Genomic DNA, 22,160 nt, shown 5'->3' on the forward strand with positions numbered 1-22,160 from the left:
GGGGTCATCAGTGCATTGTCATAACAACCAGAGGTCTCTTGAGACCTCTATGGTTGTTGATGGCCGATTGCTTTGAGCGCCAACCTGTGGTCGGCGTTCAAAGCAACCCTGCATTTCTGCTACATAGAGGTGATCTGTGCTTCACCTCTATGTAGCAGAGACGATCGAGTTGTGAATGCTTCTAGCCTCCTATAGAGGCAATTGAAGCATGCCAAAATAAAAAAAAAAAACACTGTTTAAAAATATCAAAAAAAATAAAAAATATATAACAGTTCAAATCACCCCCCCCCCCTTTCGCCCCAATCAAAATAAAACAATAAAAAAAAAATCAAACCTACACATATTTGGTATCGCCGTGTTCAGGTTCGCCCGATCTATCAATAAAAACAAAGGATTAACCTGATCGATAAATGGCGTAGCGAGAAAAAAAACTCAAAACACGAAAATTACGTTTTTTTGGTCACCGCAACATTGCATTAAAATGCAATAAAGGGTAATCAAAAAAACGTATCTGCACCAAAATGGTATCATTAAAAACGCCAGCTCGGCACGCAAAAAATAAGCCCTCACCCGACCCCAGATCAAGAAAATTGGAGACGCTACGGGTATCGGAAAATGGCGCAATTATTATTTTTTTTTTGCAAACTTTGGAATTTTTTTTTACCACTTAGATAAAAGAGAACCTAGACATGTTTGGTGTCTATGAACTCGTACTGACCTGGAGAATCATAACGGCAGGTCAGTTTTAGCATTTGGTGAACCTAGCAAAAAAGCCAAACAAAAAACAAGTTTGAGATTGCATTTATTTTTGCAATTTCATCGCACTTGGAATTTTTTTCCCGTTTTCTGTTACACGGCATGGTAAAACCAATGGTATCATTCAAAAGTACATCTCATCCTGCAAAAAATAAGCCCTCACATGGCCATATTGACAGAAAAATAAAAAAGTTATGGCTCTGGGAAGGAGGGGAGCGAAAAACGATAATGAAAAAACGGAAAAAGCTCCAGGGGTGAAGGGGTTAATGGAGATAAATGTAAGGTCATCATGCATTTGGGTAGAAGTAATAAGATGTATAACTATGTGCTTAATTCTAAAACTCTGGGCAAAACCGTCAATGAAAAAGACCTGGGAGTATGGGTGGATGACAAACTCATATTCAGTGGCCATTGTCAGGCAGCTGCTACAAAAGCAAATAAAATTATGGGATGCATTAAAAGAGGCATAGAAGCTCATGAGGAGAACATAATTTTACCTCTATACAAGTCACTAGTTCGACCACACTTAGAATACTGTGTACAGTTCTGGTCTCCGGTGTATAAGAAAGATATAGCTGAACTAGAGCGGGTGCAGAGAAGAGCGACCAAGGTTATTAGAGGACTGGGGGGTCTGCAGTACCAAGATAGACTATTACACTTGGGTACTATTTAGTTTGGAAAAACAAAGTCTATGGGGTGATCTTATTTTAATGTATAAATATATGAGGGGACAGTACAAAGACCTTTCTGATGATCTTTTTAATCATAGACCTGAGTCAGGGGCAAGGGGGCATCCTCTACGTCTTGAGGAAAAAAGGTTTAAACATAATAACAGACGTGGATTCTTTACTGTAAGAGCAGTGAGACTATGGAACTCTCCGCCATATGATGTTGTAATGAGTGATTCATTACTTAAATTTAAGAGGGGACTGGATACCTTTCTGGAAAAGTATAATGTTACAGGGTTTATACACTAGATTCCTTGATAGGGCGCTGATCCAGGGAACTAGTCTGATTGCCATATGTGGAGTCGGGAAGGAATTTTTTTCCCCAATGTGGAGCTTACTCTTTGCCACATGGGTTTTTTTTTGCCTTCCTCTGGAACAACATGTTAGGGAATGTTAGGTTAGGCTATGGGTTGAACTAGATGGACATAAAGTCTTCCTTCAACCTTAAAGGGACTGTCACCCCCTCCAGCAGTTATAAACTAAAAGAGCCACCTTGCGCAGCAGTAATGCAGCATTCTGACAAGGTGGCTCTTTTAGTTATTGGTGCAGTCAAAGCAGAAATAAAGCGTTTTATAATTTCACAAAAATACCTGTTTTTAGTCGTGGAGGCAGATCTTAACCCCCCTGCTGCACATGCCACACTGCCGTCACTCAAGGCTTCTTCAGCGCCGGGCGCCGCCCCCTCCGCACTGTTTTCTAATCAAATCCGGCGCCTGAGCTGTTTTGTTCTGCCTGGGGCAGGCGCAGTGAACGCTGCCCGTCTGACCTCAGAAGCAGTCTCGCAGACTGCGTCTGTGCGGCCACCCGGCTTGTGAATCCCAGCCCCGCAGTGTGTTATGCATTATGCACAGTGCGGGGCTGGGATTCAGAAGCTGGGTGGCCGCACAGGCGCAGTCTGCGAGACTGTATCTGAGGTCAGACGGGCAGCGTTCACTGCGCCTGCCACAGACAGAACAAAACAGAGCAGGCGCCGGATTTGATTATAAAACAGTGCGGAGGGGGCGGCGCCCGGCGCCGAAGAAGCCTTGAGTGACGGCAGTGTGGCGTGTGCAGCAGGGGGGTTATGACCTGCCTCCACGACTAAAGACAGGTATTTTTGCGAAATTATAAAACGCTTTATTTCTGTTTTGACTGCACCAATAACTAAAAGAACCACCTTGTCAGAATGCAGCATTACTGCTGCACAAGGTGGCTCTTTTAGCTTCTAACGGCTGGAGGGGGTGACAGAGTCCCTTTAATAACTATGTTACTATGTTGTCTGATACAATTTTCACATGTTGACCCTTTAGCACTGCCTGATTTCGTTTCAGGGCTTCCCACATGGCGTAGAGCTCCCTGTAATTGGACGACTTGGACAGGATCTCTGATGGCCATCTGACCAGAATAATCCTTCCCTCCAAGTGTGCTCTCCATCCCCACTTGATGGCGTCCGTGGTGATTACCACACATGGTGAGGTGATCCAAGGAATGCCCACCTGTAGATTTTCTGGCTGAGTCCACCAAAATAGTGATCTTCTCACCGCTGGGGGATAAAGACATTTTTCTGTCGAGTGATGACTGGCACTGATCCCAGACAGACAAGACTTCCCTCTGCAAGGCTCTTGAGTGGAACTGGGCCCACAAGACACAGGAGATGCAAGCCGTCAAAAGACCTAAAATTTTCATTGCCGACCTGACAGAAGCACGACTTCTCAGGAACTCTGACTCTGTTTCACCTCCAGTAGGAAGGATGTTCTGCATCTGGAGTCCAGTAGTACACCCAGGAAGATCATCTTGTTTTCTGGTACCAGGTCCGATTTCTGCCTGTTGATAATCCATTTAATGTACTCTATTGTGGACACTGTCTTTTCCCTGTGAGCTCAGAGCTCTATCGCCGAATTTGCCACCAAGAGGAAATTGTCTAAGAATGGCACTATGATAATCCCCTGGCTTCTTATGTAGAATATGACACCAACTTGGTAAATACTGGAGGAGCTGATGCTAGGCCACATGGAAGGCACTGAAACTGAAAGTGACAGGTTCAATTCAGGATCATCACTGCAAATTTCAAGTATCTTTGGGACGCTGGGTGAATAGGGACCTGGTAACATGCACTTTTTAGATCGAGGGTGCACATAGAGGCGTCCCTGTCTAAAAGAGGAACAGAAGATTTTACCGACTCCATTCTGAACTTTTTGTATCTGACCCAAAAGTTTAGGGGCCTCAGGTTTATTATGGTGCAGGACTCCCCTGATTGCTTTATGATTGTGAACAGAGAGGAGCAGTGACCTTCGTCCTTTTCTGCGTGGGGAACTGGGACTATGACCGCCGTGTTGAGCAGCTACTTTAAGTCTGCTAACATAGGAGACTCTGTCGATAAGGTACGGGGAGCGATAAACCTTTCGGGGGGAGGTGTAGTAAACTACCACGTAACCCTCTGCTATGAATCTGAGAATCCACTGATCGTGAATAATCTGGGACCAGTTTTTAGTTGAGTCACCCCCCAATCAGAATTTTTGATCTTGAACTCGACCCAAATAGGGACCCCTTTACTCTTCCCTCTTTTGTGGTAGGCTCCTCTACTGGACTTCCCTTGGCCCCTGTAATCGGATTATCTCCGAGAAGGACTTGGTTTACGAAAGGACTGGTTCCTTCTAAACCTATCCTCAGGGAACCCTTTATTTTTGTCAGATGCCTTCTCTAAGAGGTCATCTAATGCCGACTCGAACACCCTTAACCCCGAGAAGGGAATGGAGAATGGATTATTTTTGGAGGCATTATCCCCTGACCAGGTTTTCATCCAGATAGCCCTATGAACCGCATTGGAGAAAGAGCTATTCCTAGCTGAGACTCTTACAGATTCAGCAGATGTATCAGCCAAAAAGCGTGTAGCAGATTTCATCAGAGGGAGGCTATGATTTCCTCTCTAGGAGCTTTGTTGGTCAAATGCTCCTCCAGTTGTCCCATCCATAAAAACATAGACCTGGCAACTAAAGTAGTGGCTATGTTGGTTTTGATCAAAGCCGCGGATGTCTCCCATGCCCGTTTCAGGAGATTATCCGCCTTCCTGTCCATAGGGTCTTTTAGACTTGAGTATTCAAACGGGATGGATATCTTCCTGTGAACCGGCACATCAATGTTGGGGACCTCTTCCCAGATATTAACTTCCTCAGGATCGAAGGGTAGACAAATCTTAAAATCCTGTGGTATCACCAAGCGTCTCTCAGCATCCTCCCACTCCTCCAGGACCATAGCACGGATATGGTCTTTAACTGGGAATACATGCTGTTTCTGAGCCCTGAGACCCCCGAAAATCAAATCCTGTCTGGACTGTGGTTTTGGGACATCCTCCACCTGCATGGTATATCTGATAGCTTGGATTAGGTCATCGGTAACCTCTGAGGCAAACAAGTATCTCTTGCCCCGTTCTGGATTTTCCGATACTACCTAACCCTCTTCTTCCTGGTTTGACCCCAGGGGATGGAATTCCTCGTCCGAGCTCAGTTACATCTCACATCGAGGTCTCTTAGCACACGGACCCGGACTGGGAGATTGTGGACGGGTAAGGCTGGATATGGAGGTCTGGACCTCCTCCCAAATAAGGCACCTCATCTCAGACAGTAGAGATGGCTGTTCTTCCCCCACAACTCTGCTGGTGCATGTGTCACAGAGCGTTCTGACAATATGTCTCTGGTAACTTTATATGGCATATAGGGCATCATCTGTTTTTTGCAGTGGCTTTACCAGACCATTTGGGAGTAGGCAGGGGCATAGATGGGGTTCCCTTATCCTGTACATCATAAAGAAAGGGTATAGTCAGGGGCTGTGTAATGCGGACGGGACTGGACACAGAGAACTTACCCCACAATCCTGATCGACGTTGCCCGGATCCTCCGTAATGGTCCTGAAAGCCCTTTGCCCCTCGAGATCCAGGTAACTGCTTTATTACTCGTCTTGCTCTGTTACTTCCATGTTCCACCCTGGAAAGCACGCCGCCCTGTGTTCTGGCACCTCCCCTGACGTCACCGGAAGAGCAACAGTTTTCTCAACCACGCTACTTCCGGAAGCAGCGGCATCATGCCGGCTGGGGTCAGAGCCGAAAGCCCCCCCCATAGGAAGGAAGAGGCTCTAGCCAGGGCTTGTCTGCTCAACAGGTCTCTGTGGCTTAGGGACTCTCCACCAGAGAGTGTCAACCTCGGGCCTTCTTGGCAGGGAGGAATGGCCGCCCTGCACGATCTCCCTGAGCCCCATCCTGGTAAAATGTGCTTCTCCTCTCATGCGTCCCTCCATGCAGGGACAGGAAAAAACAGTGAGGTAGGTGGGTGGGGAGGGGCCTGTTAACCTCTCGTGTGTTTTCCTGTCCCTGTAAGGAGGAGGAGGATGACCTGCATGGTGCTGTCAGGAGGGACGTCCTGGAAATTACTAAACGAGAAATTTTGTGAAAAAAGTAAATATTTATTTTTTCCTTCCACATTCCATTAATTCCTGTGAAGCACCTGAAGGTGCTACTTGAATGTGGTTTTGAGTACTTTGAGTGGTGCAGTTTTTAGAATGGTGTCACTTTTGGGTATTCTCTATCATATAAGCCCCTCATAGTTACTTCAAATGTGAGGTGGTACCTAAAAAAAATGTTTTGTTTTTTTTCGAATTTTGTTGTAAAACTTTAAAATCGCTGGTGCAATTTTAACCCTTAAAACTTCCTAAAAAAAAAAAAAAAAGTTGTTTCAAAAATTGTGCTGATGTAAAGTAGATATGTGAGAAGTGTTATTAACTATTTTGTGCGATATGGCTCTCTCATTTAAAAATAATAAGTTTGGAAATTACAACATTTTCTCCAAATTTACACTTTCATAACAAATAAACATATCATATCAAATAAATTTTACCACTATCATAAAGTACAATATGTCACAAGAAAATCTCAGAATTAGTAGGATCCAGTGAAGCGTTACAGAGCTATGAACTCATAGAATGACAGTGGTCAGAGTTCTAAAAATTGGCTTGGTCAGGAAGGTGAAGAATTAATGAAAAAAAAATAGGTCAATTCAACTCTCCCATTATTTTATGGACAAGCAAGTTGACTTTCAAATGCTGCATAGAAACACCCATCCCAATTTACAGTTGTCGTTAATTATTCAAGGAAATCTACCGTATAAACTCGAGTATAAGCCGACCCGAGTATAAGCCGAGGCACCTACTCTTGCCAAGGAAAACTCGGTAAGCTTTTTGTCTTGAGTATAAGCCGGGTATGCATAGTCCCCTCATCCCTGTCCTGCTATGTGTCCCCCATCCTATCCTGATATGTATGGCTCCCCCTGCCCTGGTATGCCCCTCCCATACTGGTATGTGGCTCCCCCGGTCCCGCATGGCTCGGCTCCCCCAGTCCCCCATGGCTCGATTTCCCCCATCCCATGTTTGCATGCATGTCTCACTCCCCCCCCCCCCACTCCTGCATCTCCATCCCTGCATCTCAGATGTCCGGCTCTCCTCTCGTGTGCCGAGCGGTCACGTGGTACCGCTCATTAAGGTAATGAATATGAGTTCCACGCCTGTGGGAGTAAAGATGCATACATATTCATTACTTTCATGAGCGGTACAACGTGACTGCTCAGCACAGGAGACTAGATCTGCCAGCGCTCGGACAATGGAGATGCAGGGATGGAGATGCAGCAACGGAGGGTGAATATGATGTCTTCTGTTAGCAGGTGGCTGCAGCTGTCACTGTGCCACAGCCGCCGGCTCCAGTCGCTGCTAAGCCGTTCCCCCTCACCTGCCAGCGTTCTGGACAATTGACTTGAGTATAAACAATGGGGGGCGTTTTCAGCACACAAAAAATGTGCTGAAAATCTCGGCTTATGCACTAGTATATACGGTAATTTAATTTTGCACTCACTGAGAGCGCAGCCTCGGTGACTGGCAGTGACGTCATTGAGAATACCTGTGGTCACTGAGGCTCCGTTCCCAGCTGGGCTGAACTGCAGTGACCTAAGTGACATCCACCGCTAGCACCGTGTTTCTCTCACCCAGTGACAAACATCCGGTGTTTGGGCAGCCGAACCCTAAAAGTAACACTGACTTCCTTTTGAAGTTCATGTTTGGTGTCCGTGCCCGAACAGTAGGTGTTTGGTACGGACGCCAAACTTCATTGTTCGGGTTCGCCCATCTCTAATTATAATTAAAAGTTTTAAAAATTGGGCTTGTTTAAAAGAGAAAGAGGCTTTAAAGGGGGCTGTCCAGCCTTACAGTGACTGCAGACTTGTGAATCCTAACATCACACATACTGAGCGCTGTGAGGATTCTCTGGTTCTGGCTGGCAAATGACCGCAAGTTTGGGATAGGCCAGACTCAGTCTAATCAGAATGTGGCCAGCATACTTGCTGTCACATGATCGAACCGTTAATGGCGCAGGATAATACTAACAGAGCGCGCATTGTGAGGATTCACAAGTGTGCTGCCACATACAGTGGTAGCCTAAGGCCGGACAACCTTTGAGGTGAATTTACCCTGTAATGATCAATTCAAAGATGTGGCACATGTTTATTCTTATAAATGACCCTGCAAAGAAAGGCTTCTTTACAATTAGTTGGACTACGCTATGGAATACTTTACTACAGGAGGTAGCAATGTCTTCAGATAATATTTTAAATTGTCTGGATTACTTTTTCCAATGAATTTATTGATTAATATAGCATAACTGATCGAGTAAGGTTGAATATGTGCACCCTTGCCTTTTCTGTTTTCATCATATGTAAGTATGAAATTATTAAATCGTATCCAAATGCAACAAAAATGCAAATGCAGAAAGCCTTTACACATATTTTTGCAAAATTTAAAAAATATCCAAGAAGATGAAGACTTTAAGCTGTGTATAATCATTGGTTGTAAAACAGGAAATAATGAAAAAACTTAAAAACAAAATTGATGCAATTAAAGCAATAACATGTTATATATAAAATTAAGAGACAAATGTGTTACCTTGAAATATCACTAGTTGAAGAATTATTTAGAGGAGTAACATTATTGAGTAAACCAAGATTTCCAGAAGAGGTGAGCTGTCATATAAAAGCATAAATGTTAATGAAGTGATTTTAGCATGTACTTTCCATTTTTAAGACAATTGCAAACCTTTAGTAGAATCTGAATTTTATGCTAACATGAGAAATCAGAAAAAAAAATGTAATTTTAAAAATTACAAAATTGAAAATGGGCAAATGTAAGAGTTTTGACAACCTGCATGTTTAGTAATTAGTAGCTTCCCCTATTATAAGTATCACACCATGTAAATGCTTTTTGTAGCCAGCAGAGAGTCTTTCAATTCTTGTTTGAGGGATTTTCATCCATTCTTCCTTGGAAAAATCTTCCATGTTCTGTGAGCTTCCCAAGTCGTCTTACATGCACTGATATTTTGAGGTGTAGCCACAGATATTCAATGATGCTCAGATCAGGGACTGTACAGTAAGTGCTGTTGTAAAACTTTTAGCTTGCGCCTTTTCGGACAGTCTGCTGTGGATATTGACGTATGTTTAGGATCATTATACATTTGTTGAAGCCATCCTCATTTCAACTTCATCTTTTTAGTTATGGTGTTATGTTTGCATCAAAATTTCCTGAAATTTGCTGACATTGTTGAATCCATTCTTCCCTATACTAGTGAAATGTTGCCCATGCCATTTGCAGCAACACACCCCTAAAAGCATGATTGATCCACCCCCATGTTTTTCAAACTGAAATGCAGAATCCACGTTCAGTTATGCAGGAGTGTTAGAGTACAATAGCAGTCGTTAGTTTATTTACAGACGGCGCCTCAGTCAATGGAGCACAACGGCAAGTCTTAGAAGCTGAAGGAGCTTAATAAAGTCCATGTCCATCTGTGCTGAGGAACTACAGTGAAAACGTGTTGTGTGACGTCACGATGGCTGTAAGTATAACTAAATTGAACAAATCCAATGAGCTTCAGAAGCAATCAGCTTCCTTCATCAGGGATGGTCCATATTAAGCAGGTTAGAACTTTTATAGCCCAGTCTGTACACTGGCAAAAACCTGGGAGAATTATTATACTTGTCCAATCCTATTAGAATCCAACAGCTATCCTTACAGCCACCTTGACGTCATGCAATACAGGTTCATTTATCAGTATATAAAAAAGAAAACTGAGTCTTAGCTAATTTATCAAAAATGCAAAAATACCTTTATTTAGACCATATAAAAACACAAGATACGAAAATCCATAAGACAAGCAACGTGTGAAACAGTAGGTCCCGGCTCCATCGCTCTGCACCATGATGGGTAATGATATCTGACTTCAGTTTCTCATTTTATACTTTGTGCCGCCAGTGTAACATTCTTATGTAGCGAGTGGTTAGCAATGAATATGAAGGCATTATAGGGGCTCCCATTTATCCAGGAGTAGCATACAGCACCTGTGGGAGCATCCCTGCGAAACCCTTGCTATATCTGTGTTTGTAGTTAACCCTACTTTGTCTATGAGTACTATCTCTATGGTGGCACAACTAATGTTACAAGCCCTTGGTGCACTGCTCTGCAGCCGGTACCCAACATCTTGGGACTTCTTGATCACTGACCCAGTGTTTACTTATTAGTCTATCAGGCTGTTTCACACGTTGCTTGTCTTATGGATTTTCGTATCTTGTGTTTTTATATGGTCTAAATAAAGGTATTTTTGCATTTTTGATAAATTAGCTAAGACTCAGTTTTCTTTTTTATATACTGTTTGGTTAGAGTCGCTAACTCATAACATGCAATCAGCATATAGATGTAGATTTGTACATCGTACTATATATTTGAAATAATGATTTGGAGAGGTTATATAAGGTTCATTTATCAGCAGAGACAAGAATATTATTATTAAATAGGTTGTCCCCAGGGCTGTAGAGTGGAGATGAAAAGTATGAGTCCATTTTGGTGGATTCAGAGTCAGAGTCGGTATAAAATGGACCGACTCAGACTCTAAAATATATAAATATTGGGTTTAGTGGTTCAGTGCAGGATGTGCTGTAAATGTTCTCAGAATTTTGTAAAGTTATAAAATGTCCTATAAATGTTTGTTCTATTCCTGATCAAAGATTCTAGACTTTTAGCCAAGATGAATCTGTTCTGCACTTTATGCATTTACTCAGTAGTAACCAGTGCTGTGGAGTCGGAAGTCAGGGAAATTGAAGGGTCTGAGTCGGAGGCTTAGCTTACCGACTCCACAGCCCTGGTTGTCCCATGAGCAAAGTTTATTTTAATCAATTGATCTTGGAATAATAAGAATTTCAACAACTGGATGTTTTAAAAAAAATGTTCCTGTGCGGAGATAATCTTATAAATGTGACCATGCTAAGTACTGTGTAATGGTTGTTCCTGACCTTGAGAGAATATGGTGTGATCATAGCACATATCCTGAGCAGGAGAGGAAGTTAAAAATTATACAGATGCAGCACAGGAATACAGACAATTCTTCGAGGTAAAAAATATTTAGAATGGTGAGTCCTAACTGAAAAGATGGCAACAAATTGCAAGCTTTCGAGACTACTCAGGCCTCTTCATCAGGCATAGACTAATTTTAGGTCAGTGTTGCCCAGTGACAGGCCCAAAACATCACTGCTCTAGAGGAGATCTGAATGGAGTAATGGGCCAACATACCAACAACAGTGTGTGCCAACCTTGTTAAGACTTGCAGAAAATGTTTAACCTCTGTCATTGCCAACAAAGGATATGTAACAAAATATTGAGATGAACTTTTGTTAATGACCAAATACTTATTTTCCACCATAATTTGAAAAACAAATCTTGCCAAATCAGACAAGGTGATTTTTTCTGGATTTGTTTTCTCATTTTGACTCTCATAGTTGTGGTCTATGATTTCAATTGCAGGCCTTTCTCATCTTTTTAAGTGGGAGAACTTGCACAATTGATGGCTGACTGCCGTATATACTCGAGTATAAGCCGACCAGAGTATAAGCCGAGACCCCTAAATTTGTCACAAAAAACTGGGAAAACTTAATGACTCGAGTATAAGCCTAGGGTGGAAAATGCAGCAGCTACCGGTAAATGTCAAAAATAAAAATAGATACCAATAAAAGTAAAATTAATTGAGACATCAGTAGGTTAAGTGTTTTTGAATATCCATATTGAATCAGGAGCCCCATATAATGCCCCATACAGTTCATGATGGGCCCCATAAGATGCTCCATACAAAATATGCCCCATATAATGCTCCATACAGTTTATGATGGGCCGCATAAGATGCTCCATATTAAAATATGCCCCATACAGTGCTGCACAAATGCTGATTAAGGCCCCATAAGATGCTCCATAGAGATATTTGCCCCATATAATGCTGCACAAATGCTGATTATGGCCCCATTAGATGCTCCATAGAGATAATTGCACCATATAATGCTGCACATGGCCCCATAAGATGCTCCATAGAACTATTTGCCCTGTATAATGCTCCACAAATGCTGATTATGGCCCCATAAGATGTTCCATAGACTATTATGCCCCATATGCTATTGCTGCGATTAAAAAAAAAAAAGTCACATACTCACCTCTCGTCGCTCAGGCCCCCGGCACTTGCTATATTCACCTGTCCCCCATTTCACCAATGGGCGCCGCTGTGTCTTCCACGTCCTCTGCACTGACTGTTCAGGCAGAGGGCGGCACGCACGCTTATCGCATCATCGCGCCCTCTGACCTGAGCGTCACTGCAGAGGATGCGGAAGACGGAGCGGCGAGACGGTGGAACAGGGGACAGGTGAATATCGTGCACTGCCCCCATCATACTCACCTGCTCCTGGCGCAGTCCCTGCACGTCACTGGTTCTCCGGGCGCAGACAGCTTCTTCCTGTATTGAGCTGTCACATGGTACCGTTCATTACAGTAATGAATATGCGGCTCCACCCCTATGGGAGTGGGGTAGGGTCCACATTCATTACTGTAATGAGCGGTACCATGAGACAGCTCAATACAGGAAGAAGCTGCTGGTGCCCGGAGAACCAGGGACTTGAAGGGACCGCGCCAGGAGCAGGTAAGTATAATTAGACAGCTGCCGCTCTCCCTCCCCTGCCGACCCCTGGGAATGACTTGAGTATAAAAAAAATGGGCTGAAATTCTCTGCTTATACTCGAGTATATACGGTAAATACTTTTTCCTCACTGTACATCCTGTATTAAGTAAATAACGAACAGTAATAGTATATACCCGTAATTAACACAGGGTACCCAGCTAGCACCATTTTGATCAAAAAAGCATAATAGTCATCCTACTGCGACAAGATGTACCCAATAAGGCAGTCCTGTGCTGTCTCTAGCTAGTATTTAACCCCTGTCCGACATGTAGCGTAATAGTATGCACATGTTAGACTCCCCGTTTCCCCCTGACATGTGCCCACAACAAGCCGCGGGTGGAATTGTGATATATATAGTTAGGTCCATATATATTTGGACAGAGACATTTTTCTAATTTTGGTTATAGACATTGCCACAATGAATTTTAAACAAAACAATTCAGATGCAGTTGAATTTCAGACTTTCAGCTTTCATTTGAGGGTATCCACATTAAAATTGGATGAAGGGTTTAGGAGTTTTAGCTCCTTAACATGTGCCACCCTGTTTTCAAAGGGACCAAAAGTAATTGGACAGCTTCAATAATTTGAATGTTCATTTTTAGTACTTGGTTGAAATCTCTTTGTTGGCAATGACTGCCTGAAGTCATGAACTCATGGACATCACCAGAAGCTGTGTATCCTCCTTTTTGATGCTCTGCCAGGCCTTCACTGCGGTGGTTTTCAGTTGCTGTTTGTTTGTGGGCCTTTCTGTCTGAAGTTTAGTCTAAACAAGTGAAATACATGCTCAATTGGATTGAGATCAGGTGACTGACTTGATCATTCAAAAATATTCCACTTCTTTGCTTTAATAAACTCTTGGGTTGCTTTGGCTTTATGTTTTGGGTTATTGTCCATCTGTAGTATGAAACGACGACCAATCAGTTTTGCTGCATGTGGCTGGATCTGAGCACACAGTTTGTCTCTGAATACCTCAGAATTCATCGGCTGCTTCTGTCCTGTGTCACATCATCAATAAAACACTAGTGACCCAATACTTTGGATCATGAGCTGTCCCACCCCTTCGCCATACTTTTCTCTTTCCATCATTCTCGTAGAGGTTGATCTTGGTTTTATCTGCCCAAAGAATGTTACTCCAGAACTGTGCTGGCTTTTTTAGATGTTTTTTAGAAAAATCCAATCTAGCCTTTTTTATTCTTGATGCTTATGAGTGGCTTGCACCGTGCAGTGAACCCTCTGTATTTACTTTCATGCAGTCTTCTCTTTATGGTAGATTTGGATATTGATACGCCTACCTCCTGGAGAGTGTTGTTCACTTGGTTGGCTGTTGTGAAGGGGTTTCTCTTCACCAAGGAGATTATCCTGCGATCATCCACCACTGTTGTCATCCGTGGGCGCCCAGGTCTTTTTGCATTGATGAGTTCACCAGTGCTTTCTTTCTTTCTCAGGATGTACCAAAATGTAGATTTTGCCACTCCTAATATTGTAGCAATTTCTCGGATGGGTTTATTCTGTTTTCGCAGCTTAAGGATTGCTTGTTTCACCTGCATGGAGAACTCCTTTGACCGCATGTTTACTTCACAGCAAAACCTTCCAAATGCAAGCACCACATCTCAAATCAACTCCAGGCCTTTTATCTGCTTAATTGAGAATGACATCACGAAGGGATTGCCCACACCTGTTCATAAAATAGCCTTGGAGTCAAATGTCCAATTACTTTTGGTGTGTATATATATATATATATATATATATATATATATATATATATATATATATATATATATATATATATATATATATATATATATATATTTTTTTTTTTTTTTTTTTTTTTTTTTTTTTTTCAATTCACACCCCTTTCACCCTACACTACAGGTCTCGGAAAATGGTTCCTCTTTATTTTTTTTTATTTTTTTTTGTAAACAAAAATGTAAAAAAAAATTTTTTTTCACTGCTTACATAGAAAGAAACAATACATCTTTGGTGTCTGTGAACTCGTAATGACCTGGAGAATCATAATGGCAGGTCAGTTTGAGCATTTAGTGAACACGATAAAAGAAAAAAAAAAAAAAAAAGTATGTGTGAAATTTCACTTTTTTGCATTTTCAATGCACTTTGACTTTTTTGCCCCCGTTTTCCAGTACATGATATGTCAAAACCAATAGTGTTGTTAAAAAGTACAACTTGTCACGTGTAAGACAAGCCCTCAAATGGTCATAATGACAGAAAAATAAAAAAATATTATGACTGGGAAGAAGGGGAGCAAAAAAACGAAAACTCAAAAACTGAAAATGCCCCGGAGGTTAAGGGGTTAAACACCTTAACTTGTGTCAGTCAACCTCAATGTAGGTAAGGGCAGAGCAGGAAAGGGGACCAACTGTTTGGACATCTGACAACGGTAAGGCCTCTTTCACACTTCCGTCGGTACGGCGCCGTCGCAACAGTCGGCCCGACGGAAGTTGCGCTAAAATCAGCACAACGTGGGCAGTGGATGCAGTTTTACGACGCATCCGCTGCCCATTGTGAAGAGCGGGGAGGAGGGGGCGGAGTTTCAGCTGCGCATGTGCGGTTGGAAATGGTGGATCCGATGGACAAAAAAAAATGTTCCATTGAACGTTTTTTGGTCACGACAGACCGCGAAAACACGACGCATCCGTCGCATGACGGATCCGACGTGTGGCCATCCGTCGCAACCAGTCGTCCATTAAAGTGTATGACAAAAAACGGATCCTGCGGGCACATTTGCAGGATCCGTGTTTTTGCCATAACGACGGATTGCGACGGAGGCCTGAAAACTGAAGTGTGAAAGAGGCCTAAGCTACATAGATGAAATGCACAGTTCAAAAAGGGGCCAAACTCTTGTTTGTAAAAGTAGAAGAAACTACACCAAAATCAAAGAAATAAGCAGAAGCTGGTATATGTGCAATGAGTAAGAGCATGCACACACTGTGGTCATTTTACAGACAAAACTGAAGAAAAAAAACAAAGTTACCATAAACCCTGTATTAAGAATTTTATTTTCTGTTTGGTGTCGCCTAGTCAAAAGTGGCCACCTTTTGCTCATATTTTATTCCTTCTGCTCCCCTAGGTATTGTTTTTTTTTTTCTTTCTAGTAAATCCGCCATATGGTTCAAGACACATGGATTTTTTTATTTAATGCTAATATTTATGGTCCATTACAAAGGGGATATGGCTCACAGGACTCCCTGAACGATTGTCTTTAGGCTGCTCTGCATTACTACCCTGTGAAACACAACCATTAAAATTAGCACTGAAAAAAAGACCCATGTCTCTAGAACTATATGGTAGATTTAACAAAAAAATGGAACACTCAAATGAGCAGCACAAATAAAATAAGAGCAAATATAGGATACATAACTGGTGACCGGTAGTCTTTAATAGTATGCAACTATACTTACAATTGTATGCCATTATGCTTACAAGCGTATCTGTGGATTCACCCATGATGAATTTAAATAACTTACAAGATTTTATAGACACATGGAAATAAGCACATAAATATTAAAAGTACAATTTTCAGGATGTACCTGTTGAACTGTAACACTGGGCATCATGAAAGCATCAGGTGTCATCAGTTTAGGCTTGGAGTCTGTTGGCAGCATTAAAAAATCAGCAGTGGTTCTGAGATTTTCGGACACAGATTCATGAAAAGATTCTGAAACAGACTGCCTTTCCGATCCAATTTCTAGTATTTGAGTGGAAGTAACTGAAAAACGGACAAAATTTCGTATTAGTACAAAGAAGTTTGAAGATATCTGGAGATTATTTTTACATTATGTGTGGTTTTGGTAAGAACATGGTTCAAAAGCAGGGAACTCAGTCAAAAACAGGTGTTCATGCATTCCTCAAGTTCTAAAGAGTGGAGCAGCTTAGGTTCGTAGGTCAAGTTAAAGCCTTATACCTACGTATCAACTGGCAAGAGATCAAAGAACCTGCAAAATCAGGCCTGTATGTGCTCCACACAGCAATGAAGCACACTCAGGTGCCAAGCATACAGCAAGCCCCATTTATCAAAACTAACAAAAAGACTGTCAGTTTTGATAAAACTCTCGAAGGAAATTGAAAGATGAAGTTAAGGTGCTCAAAACAAAAATTGTCGATTGAGAGGACAAAAATCGCCACAATAATTTAAACGGGAATATGTCCCCAAGTTTTTGCTACCTCATCTGAGAGCAGAAAAACATAAGAGACATTGAATCCTACTACCATATACACTCGAGTGTAAGCAGATATTTTCATCACTTTTTTTTGTGCTGAAAACGGCTCCCTCAGCTTATACTCGAGTCCTTGTCCCAGATGATGGATGGGGTGCGGCATGAGCAGCGGGTCACATAGGCTGGCGCCGGCTACTGTGGCTAACTCCTGTGCCTGCTTCTAACGAGAAATGAAAATTTACTGCGCTGGCTGCGAGTATTAAGCAGCGGCCGGGCGATCACGTGTCCCCACTACTTAAGAGAAATGAATATTCACGTCTCTCCCTCTCATAGGTGTGGAGCACACTGAATACTCATTATCTTAAGTAGCTGGGACAAGTGACTGCATGCTGGCTGACACTGTGTGCACTACTTAATAGCAATGGATACTCACTGCCCTCCATGCACATAGTCCCGGTGTGGAGAGCAACGTGTATTCCAGGAGCAGTGCTCTGCTTGGAAGCAGCGCATGACCTCCCTGCCATGCGCTGCTTACACGTAAGGAGAAAGTTGGTGTGCACTAGGATAATTATATGGCGAGGTGCTGGTGTAGTGGACTGGATAAGTCCATAAACATTAATGCAAACAATATACACCGCACTCTCTTGAAGCATATGATGCAAATATAATGGGATTTATTAGTGTTACATCAAATTTAGAACTCAAAACTGTGGAGGGCGACCAGAAGTACAGGCTGATGTTTTGACTCTTCCCGAGTCTTTATCAAAGAAGGTCGCTAGGAGGAATAAAACATATGTGAGCACATAATATGAACAATACCGTATACATAAGAAACAAAATAAATACAGAACCAAAAGAAAAACAAAAAAAATGGTCCCCAAGTAAAAACAGTGAATCCTATCACACAATAGTCACCAAACCAAATAAACATAGGGTAAAGGTCCAGAGTGAAGTAAATAAAAAGAACATCACGTCCCTTGCAAACAATGCAATGCTATTAAGTACATGTGAGGGTGTGAAGCAGAGGATTAGAAGACGTGACTGGGTAGAAGAACTGAAAGTCCAGGGTAAAGGCCCCGTCACACAGAGCGACGCTGCAGCGATACAGACAACGATGCTGATCGCTGCAGCGTCGCTGTTTTGTCACTGAGTGGTCGCTGGGGAGCTGTCACACAGACCGCTCTCCAGCGACCAACGATGCCGAGGTCCCAGGTAACCAGGGTAAACATTGGGTTACTAAGCGCAGGGCCGCGCTTAGTAACCCGATGTTTACCGTGGTTACCAGCGTAAAAGTAAAAAAAAACAAACAGTGCATACTTACATTCCGGTGTCTGTCCCCCGGCGTTCTGCTTCTCTGCACTGTGTAAGCACAGCGGCCGGAAAGCAGAGCGGTGACGTCACCGCTGTGCTGTGTTTTCCGGCTGGCCGGCGCTCACAGTGCAGAGAAGCACAGCGCCGGGGGACAGCCACCGGAATGTAAGTATGTACTGTTTGTTTTTTTTTTACTTTTACGCTGGTAACCACAGTAAACATCGGGTTACTAAGCACGGCCCTGCGCTTAGTAACCCGATGTTTACCCTGGTTACCAGTGAAGACATCGCTGAATCCGTGTCACACACACCGATTCAGCGATGTCAGCGGGACCTCAATGACCAAAAAAAGGTCCAGGCCATTCCGACACGACCAGCGATCTCACAGCAGGGGCCTGGTCGCTGGTACGTGTCACACATAGCGAGATCGCTACTGAGGTCGCTGTTGCGTCACAAGCTAGCGATCTCGCTATGTGAGACGGGGCCTTAAGAGGTGGCTAAGGCTACGTTCACATTAGCGTCTAGCGCCGCAGCGTCGGGCGCCGCAGCGGCGCCGCATGCATCATGCGCCCCTATATTTAACATGGGGGCGCATGGACATGCGGTGCACTTGCTTTTTGCGCCGCATGCGTCCCTGCGGCGCCCGCGTCGGGGCGCAGAGGACGCAGCAAGTTGCATTTTTGCTGCGTCCAAAATCAATGGAAAAAAGGACGCATGCGGCGCAAAAAGCAGCGTTGTGCATGTGTTCACATTTGCGCTGTGCGTTGCGGCGGCGACGCTGCGGCGCACACCGCAAATGTGAACGTAGCCTAATAGAGTCACGCTGTATCAGCCTAAGTAGGGATGATGCTGGCGTACAACCACACACTGAGTTTTACCTTCACAAGTGGAGGATAGAAATAGATATAGGGAGATCCCTTGTAGGGATAAAGTATCCTGTAAAGAATAGGCAGAATTAATGGTGATGTAAAAAGAAATGCAAAGCAAGGTAAGGCACCCATGTGCTGTGCACAATACCTGTAGATTAATGTGTGGGGTATAAATAGCTGTCCCGACGAGCTTATAGTCTAGGAAAAAAGTTCATGTTTAGGCATTGGTGGCAGCGTTGGCAATGCGGGCAAAGGGGCACCCACGCTAACTAGAGCAGCAAATTACCTAAGTGGAGTGTAGGATCCTAGCGGCGCTCTCGCGCCTAGCTGAATGTGGCCTGCTGCTGCCAGAGAGAGCGCTCTGGAATATGAGCGCGCAGGAGCCCGCAGTACCGGAAATGCGTCATCCGGTACCGGAAGTGACGTTGCGCGAGTGGTAGGTGCAACTGCACCTGTGTGAAGGGAACAGAAGCGTCCTGGGGAGATGGGGGAGCGTCTCCCTGTAGAGAACGATACCCGAAAGGATGCTGGGAAGGCCCTGCGTTATGGGGCGTTGTGGAAAAAGAAGGGGGGAATAGGCATCGGGAGCCCATAGGTGTAACCGGACATATTATATATATGTAATTATATAGTAACCCTGTGCACGGATGTATGGGCATAACAAATAAATGTCCCCAGTGGCTGAGGGTCTAGCTGGGTCGGAAAAATTGTGTAATTGCATATGAATGGGTGCATAAAAAATAGAATGTAGGAGTATGAAAAAATAAAAAATGAAATAAAAATAAAATAAAATGAGAATAGGAGGAAGAAAGGGGAGGGGAAAAAGGAGGTACAGTAAGTAAGGTATAGGAGAGGAACTCACCGGTGGATTCATCGGGTCTAAGGTGAGGGAGAGAAGAAAACAAAATTAGTCACAGTTTAAGCGAGCCAGTCCATATCCCTATTAAGGCCCCTAGGTGTAAGGGTATCTAGGGTGTATATCCAGTAAGCTTCTCTGGATTTAAGGAGCTTGATATGATCCCCCCCCACGTCAGGGTCAAGGCACAAGTTAATGGAATTAGGGGACAGTTCAGATTTTTGTAAGAGGTCCTTAGTTGCGGTGATACCTTTTTCATGAGAGATGGACGTGTACAAGCTGTTCACATCGAGTGTGACTAGTAAACTCTGTTTAGGAACTTGCCGTACATGTTTAATAGTGTCCAAAAACTGGCTAGTGTCTAGTAGGAAAGACCTAGTACCCTTTGTGAGTGGAGTCAAAATATTTTCAAGGAAGACATGTTTCTTATGTATACGGTATTGTTCATATTATGTGCTCACATGTTTTATTCCTCCTAGCGACCTTCTTTGATAAAGACTCGGGAAGAGTCGAAATGTCAGCTTGTACTTCTGGTCGCCCTCCACAGTTTTGAGTTCTAAATTTGATGTAACACTAATAAATCCCATTATATTTGCATCATATGCTTCAAGAGAGTGCGGTGTATATTGTTTGCATTAATGCACTGCTTACAAGCATTAGGCTATGTGCCCATGCTGCGGAAAAAAACACGCGTAAACGCAGTGGTTTACATTCCACAGCATGTCCATTCTTTGTGCGGAATCCGCAGCGGTTTTACACCTGCTCCAGAATAGAAAACCGCAGGTGTAAAACCGAAGTGGAATCCGCACAAAAACGGCTGTAAATCCACTAGAAATCTGCAGGAAAAACGCGTTGTTTTTGCCCTGCGGATTTATGAAATCCGCTGCGGAAAAATCCACAGAGGACCATTCTACTTGTGCACATAGCCTAAATCAGCTGCTGGCCCCAGAACAAGACGCTGTGAGTGAGCGCAGGAAGGGCAAGTAAGATTTTTTTTTTTTTAATGCATGGGAGCAATGCATACCAGGATAGGGATGAGGAGCCATGCATACCAGGATGGTGATGATGGTGCCATGAATACAAGGATAAGGATGAAGGGGACCATTCATACCAGGATAGGGATGAAAAGGCCGTGAATACCAGGATGGGGATGAGGAGGCAGTACACACCAGGATGGAGATGAGGAGGGCGTACATACCAAGATGGGAATGAGGAAGCCATGCATACTAGGTTAGGGATGAGGAACCATACATACCAGAATGGGGATGGGGGTGCCATGTATACCAGGATGGGGATGAGGGGGACAATGCATACCAGGCTTATCTGCAAGTCAATAAGTTTTTCATGGCAAAATTAGGTGCCTTGGTATATGCTCTGGTCAGCTTATACTCTAGTGTATAAGGTATTTATCATTATTAAAAAAATGAATAGAAGAAAGTCATATAAACATATGGTCCTAAAGATGTACTGGATCTTGGGTAGTAAGATCATTTAATCTAAAATGTTCCTACCTAACCAGGATGTTTCCAATTGAAAGAAACTCTTTAATTGTTTCTGTAATCTCACTGACACAAATAATGAAGCAGTCTTATTTTGTACCGCATAAAAAAAGGTACAAAATTAAAAAAACTTCTTGAACTATCAATTACCGTATATACTCGAGTATAAGCCGACCCGAGTATAAGCCGACCCCACTAATTTTGCCACAAAAAAATAGGAAAACTTATTGACTCGAGTATAAGCCTAGGGTAGTAAATGCAGCAGCTACCCCCATAGATGCTCCATTTCAAACTGTGCCATATATAATGCTCTATAGCGTTCATTATTGCCCCAAAAGATGCTCCATTTCAAGCTGTGCCATATATAATGCTCTATAGCGATCATTATTGCCCCATAAGATGCTCCATCTCAAGCTGTGCCATATATAATGCTCTATAGTGATCATTATTGCCCCATAAGATGCTCCATTTCAAGCTGTGCCATATATAATGCTCTATAGCGATCATTATTGCCCCATAAGATGCTCCATCAGAAGCTGTGCCATATATAATGCTCTATAGCGTTCATTATTGAGCCATAAGATGCTCCATCTCAAGCTGTGCCATATAGAATGCTCTATAGCGATCATTATTGCCCCATAAGATGCTCCATTTCAAGCTGTGCCATATATAATTATGCTGCTGCTGCTGCAATAAGAAAAAAAAAAAAAAAACACTTACTCACCTCTCTTGCTGCCCGCAGCTCCCCAGCGTCCCGTCTCGGCGTCTCTCCGCACTGACTGTTCAGGCAGAGGTCGGCGCGCACACTAGTACGTCATCGCTCCCTCTGACCTGCACAGTCAGAGCAAGGGGACGGGGAGATGGAGTGGCGCCCGGCGTGTGGAACGTGGACAGGTAAATATGACATACTTACCTGCTCT

General features: G+C 43.2%; 1 protein-coding gene across 3 annotated transcripts in view; it reads right to left on the reverse strand.

The window, feature by feature from the left end:
* Positions 1-22,160, reverse strand: part of EDC4 (enhancer of mRNA decapping 4) — a 1,216,007-nt gene that overhangs the window by 715,104 nt on the left and 478,743 nt on the right. For all 3 annotated transcript variants that reach the window (XM_077288123.1, XM_077288125.1, XM_077288126.1), the window contains 2 exons: positions 16,080-16,258; positions 8,439-8,515 (listed from right to left, as the gene is read on the reverse strand). In XM_077288123.1, coding sequence (XP_077144238.1) covers positions 8,439-8,515; positions 16,080-16,258 — 256 coding nt within the window. The remainder of the gene's footprint in view (positions 1-8,438; positions 8,516-16,079; positions 16,259-22,160) is intronic.

This window comes from Ranitomeya variabilis, chromosome 2 (assembly GCF_051348905.1).
Source record: "Ranitomeya variabilis isolate aRanVar5 chromosome 2, aRanVar5.hap1, whole genome shotgun sequence".
Taxonomy (NCBI): domain Eukaryota; kingdom Metazoa; phylum Chordata; class Amphibia; order Anura; family Dendrobatidae; genus Ranitomeya; species Ranitomeya variabilis.